Source organism: Myotis lucifugus, unplaced genomic scaffold (assembly GCF_000147115.1).
Source record: "Myotis lucifugus unplaced genomic scaffold, Myoluc2.0 scaffold_528, whole genome shotgun sequence".
NCBI classification, from domain to species: Eukaryota; Metazoa; Chordata; class Mammalia; order Chiroptera; family Vespertilionidae; genus Myotis; species Myotis lucifugus.
In genome coordinates, this window is record NW_005871576.1 from 454097 (window position 1) to 459149 (window position 5053).

Genomic DNA, 5053 nt, shown 5'->3' on the forward strand with positions numbered 1-5053 from the left:
GATGTGAGAGCAGAACTTCACACACCCCACTGGGACTGAGCCACAACACCCGCATATGCCCTGACCAGGAATCCAATTGGCAGCCTTTTGCTGCACGGGGACAACACTCAACCAACTGAGTCATGCTGGCCAGGGCCACACTGGCTTTCTTTTTCTTTCTTTTTTTTTACACTGTCTTTCTTGAACTGCATTTTTAAAAGGGCCAATTACAGTATCTCTCCTCAGGACCTTGGCGCTTGCTCTTCCCTGCTACCATGGCTAATAGCCTGGCTGGGGGCCTGGCTCTTTCTCAATCTTCACATCTTATTTAAAGTTAAGTTACTTCTCAGACAGATTTTCCCTGGCCACTCTGTCTGAAGTAGTTTTCTCCTGTAATTCTGTCCTAAAACCTTGTTCTTTTCTTTCTTTGCAGCTCCTGGTGGGGAGTGGCAAGATTCTGGAAGAGCACATGGGGGCCAGGAATATAGCTGTGGTGGATTTTGGGAAATGCAATCTGCTGTAGTGCCCATTCTCTAAATATTTTAATATGCCTTTTTTTGCCCATCATGAGATTTTTGAGATTTATATTGATATAAGTAGCCCTAGTTCACTAATTTTCCTGCTGGGCAATATTTCATTGTATAAATATATTCTCTATGCATTCTGTTGCTGGATATGCTGAGTATCTCTGTCCCTCTGAATCTCCACTGTGCTCCAGGATGTTGGCCTCTCTGGGCGTCAGTGGGCTCCTCGTCCTCTGGCTTTCCCTTGGGGTCAGCCAATGGGGAGTCCCCACCAGGAAGGAGAGGAAGGGTGTTCATTCCCCCAGTTTACTCCCTGTGGACTTGCTTTGAGCTAGTTATATTCCTTACCTCAAGTTCACTGCTTTCAAGATAGCCTTTGCTTTGGGTCTTTTCAGATTTGGGTAACTACTCGCTCCCTTCCTCCTTTCAGATGTAGGGGAGGCAGCAGCTCTGCTTTTCTATCTTTGGGCTACCAAACTGTCTTTTGTAGTTTTTCTACACTCAGCTCATCCCAAATAATCTATTTTTAATCCCTCCTTTAATTATCCTAATTTTTAGTATGCCAGCTATTTTCTGATATAATGGGCATTGAGTGGTTTATATTTTTCACTCTTGGTAACAGTGCTGTTAGGAACTTTTAAAAAAAAAATTCTTTATTTAAGGTCATACATATGTCTCCCCCCGCCCCCCCCATTATTCCCACCCCCCAGTTAGGAACATTTTTGTACAAGTCTTCTAGTGGATGCGTGGGGAAATTTCTCCAAGGCATATATCCAGGAGCGAAATTCTGGGTTATGAGGTATAATCACCCCCAACTTTACCATAAATTGCCTTCCAAAGCCCTGGCACCAATTTATATATATATCCACCAGCAGTGAATGAGAGAGTTCCTTCTTACTCTTTTCGGTATCTCTTTTCAGTTCAAGATGTGTTTATTAGGTTCCTATTGCATTCTTTAGTATCTTGTGGAGAACAGAGAAAGAAGGGGGTGAGGGGGTAGGAAGGCAAGCTACATGCCCTCAGGGGCTCACAGTCTAGGCACAGAGCTATGGCACAAAAAGTAATTCTTCTCAACTGGTGGACTTGTGGGCCACTGCAGTGGGAGGAGTTGGGATGTTAAGCATTGATCCTGGCTGATGTTGGGTCTGTTAACTAAAATCACAGAATAAGGAGTAGGGTCAGGTTTGATGGGATTGGTTTGGGAAGTAATGGCTTTGAGTTGCCATCAGGAAATATGCTGCAACTTGTGGGGCATATACACAGCTGAGGATGAAGGTGTGGGTTCCACCCACAGAGAGCAGGTAAGTATTGCTGTAGGAGTCAGTGACATTGCTAAGGGGAAAGTGTGGAGTAGTGGGCAGTATTTGTCTCTGTGTGTGTAGTCTAAGGATATGCCAATGCTTAGGGGGCAGGAAGAAGAAAAGGTCTCGGAGCAGAAAACAACCAGGAATTTTGGAAGAGGAAACCAGGAGCGGACCTTGGCACTAAAGTTGGGGAGGAGGGCTTACGGCAGGATGGGACACAGGATGGCATGTTGCAGATTGTTAGCTGAGCAGAGGATGGCAGGTGTGATTGTCACCTCGAGGAGAACAATTTCCGTAGAGTTGTAGGGGGACGCCTGTACACAGCGTCTGGGGAATGGCAGAGAGTGAGGATGCGAAGTCAGCAAGGGTAGGATTCTGTTTGGAGCCATTGGTGATGCCAGGTAGACATAGGTCAGTAGCAGCTTAAGGGAGGAGCAGTGCTGAAGGAAGGCCGAAGGGTTTGAAATAGTAATAATGATAAGAACAATAGGAGCATCTAACAATCATCAGGTGTTTCTGGCAGCCGGGCACTGTACTCTGGGTTGTATGTAGATTATGTCATGTAATCTCCAAAACAGTCCTGTTGAGGTAACTATTAGGATTATCCTCTTTTTACAATGGAAAAAAAAAATCAAGCTCAACAGATTAGGCAACTTGCCCAAGGTCACATCATTGGTATGAGATGGATCTAGGATTGAAAATGCAAAAGACAGAATAATTGTTGGGGAGAGAGAGCTGTGGAGATGGGATCAATGGCTTGGAAGAGGGGTTGACTCTGGGATCAAATGTACTTTTCAACCATCTCTCCATCCTTCTGTCCATCCATCTAGCTACCAGGCCATCCATCCACTATTCTCTCCACCATATGCCCATCTCTTCATTCTGTCAGTCTATCCACCTATCAGTTCATTCATTTGTCGGCTTATCCAATGTGCTGAGCCCTTGCCCTGTCCCAGCCACGGTGCTGGATGCCAGAGTGCAGTGAGTGAAAAACAGATGTGATTCTTCTGGCACACAGCCACTTGGAAAGCCTGACATTAACCTGCCACTCACACAAACCAGTGGAAATTCCGGTTGTGGCAAATGTCAGAGAAGTGAGGGATCGGTTCCATGAGAGCCTCTCACTGGAGCATTAGTAAGGACCTTTAGGGAGGGCTTCCCTGAGGAAGGGGTGTATCATCTGATTGCTGAAGGATGATTAGGAGTTTACTGGGCCTTGAAGGGAGGGCAGACCATTGTGACCATGGGCAGAGCAAGTTTGAGAGTCTGGCATGGTGGGACTGGAAAGGGAAGGATGAGGGAAGAAAGCCATTGAGTGTGGAGCAGTGTGGTATGGGAGGGCACTGGAGAGTGAGGTGGGGGGTAGTTGGATTTGTTTTTGCCTAATAGCATCAAAGGGATTTAAGCGGTACGTGTGAAAAAACAGGGGCACATAATTGGATATCCATTTTGAAAAGAATGGTCTGGCTGCAACAAAGGCAACAGAAGCATTTCTACTTACGAGGAACTTGGGTGCAATCTGGTTGGAAGCTGGAGCTCAAGTACTTGTCTAGGAGCATCATTTCCGTAGCACCACACCGTTTATTTTAAGTCACGGAGGTGCATGTGGTCGTGGTGGTGGGGCTTCCAATGAGATGATGAGAGTGCTGAGGTGTTGAATCTCCGTAGCCTTTTGGAGCTGCCACAGGGTTGCCAGTAAGACCAGAGAACAAGAGAATCGTTCGTCTGGAAAAGAATGGGGCCCACAGAGAGAGACTTAGAAGATAGTTGATGAGATAGAAGAGGGAACATGACCTGGACTTCTCTAGAAGTGGGGCTTGCACTTGGTCTCCCTGTGGGCTGAGCAGTCCCAGTGGGCATGCCCTGTATGGATCATACAGGTCAGGACTTTAGAGGCTCGCCCTTGAAGGCTTAGGTTTAGAATCCCTAGACTTGTTGGTTTACTTCGCTGGGTGCTGAATCCCTAATTCACCCCTAAGCTGCCTCTGTCGCTGACTTTCCCTGGGTTCTATTTCCCTGGTAACTTTGAAAGATGCCTTTAAGGTTCATTATCAGTCCAGGATCTGCTAGAACAAGTGTGTCAAACACAGGCCAAATAAACAAGGTTTAAGTTTATGTGGGCTGCAAAAAAACAAAAACTTCAATTTTCATAGAAACGGAGGTTTATTTCGATAGAGACATGCTGAGTACAAAGGGCTGAAATAAATGAGCATTGTTAACATAAAATAATAGAACATTTTAATAAAAATTAATACTTTTTCTTGAACATTAACTTACCAGACACTGAAAAACTGCATAAATTAATAAGTGTAACGCAAATAAACCTATTTTTCTTGTTCTCCGAAAGCAAAATATTTCCTGTTGCGTACACCAAACAAGTCAGTCCAAGACTAATGACGTGGCAGTTGGCTGCTACAATATTCGCTGCTAGTATTAGTGGAGAGAAACGGTGCACCTGCACGTAAGGCGTGTAAGGGAAATGAACGCAACACGATTAGAGTAATCAGTCATTAGCGAATGTTGTAGTTCATTATTAATAATTATGTATAACAAGATATTGTAAAAATTAAGTCACGAAATTTTTATTAAAACGTTTCTTACATACCATTATATGTGCCGGGCCGCAAAAATACTCGTGGGTCGCATGCGGCCCCATGGGCTGCAAGTTTGACATGCTTGTGCTAGAAGGTAGAATCTGAGCTGGTAGAGTTGCCCCCAAGGGCAGGCCTGGAAGAGAAAGGGAAGGAACTGGCTTTTCCCATCAAAGACGTTCAGTTAACTCAAGCAACAGTACCTAACATCATATCCCTAACATCCTATCTCTCACGCACTACTAGAAGCCCCTTCTAGAATTAGCAGTTAAACAGTTGGTTTCTCAAGTGAAGTCTGGCAAGTAAATGAAAGAGCGCTGTCTTCGTCTGTTTGAGCTGCTGTAACAAAATACTATAGACTGAGTGGTTTATAAACAGCAGAAATGATAGCTCACCGTTCTGGATGCTGGAAGTCCGAGATCAAGGCACCTGCAGATTCAGTGTCTGGTGAGAACCCTCTTCTGGTTCATAGAGGGCTGTCTTCTCGCTGTGACCGAAGGGGTGAGGGAACTCTCTGGGGGTATCTTTTGTAAGGGCACTGACCCCATTACCAAGCCCTCAAGACCTAGTCTCCTCCCAAAGGCCCCACTCCAGATACCATCACAATTGGGGGTAGGGTTTCAACCTATAGTAAGACTATCCCGGCCCCCGGCCC

The 5053-nt window shown here is 45.4% G+C and overlaps 1 protein-coding gene across 1 annotated transcript in view; it reads left to right on the forward strand.

Annotated features, from left to right (window-relative positions):
• LOC102438678 (serine/threonine-protein phosphatase CPPED1-like) overlaps positions 1 to 5053 on the forward strand; it is a 75243-nt gene that overhangs the window by 1250 nt on the left and 68940 nt on the right. The window contains exons 2-3 of the mRNA XM_023745269.1: positions 1923 to 1927; positions 3652 to 3687. Coding sequence (XP_023601037.1) covers positions 1923 to 1927; positions 3652 to 3687 — 41 coding nt within the window. The remainder of the gene's footprint in view (positions 1 to 1922; positions 1928 to 3651; positions 3688 to 5053) is intronic.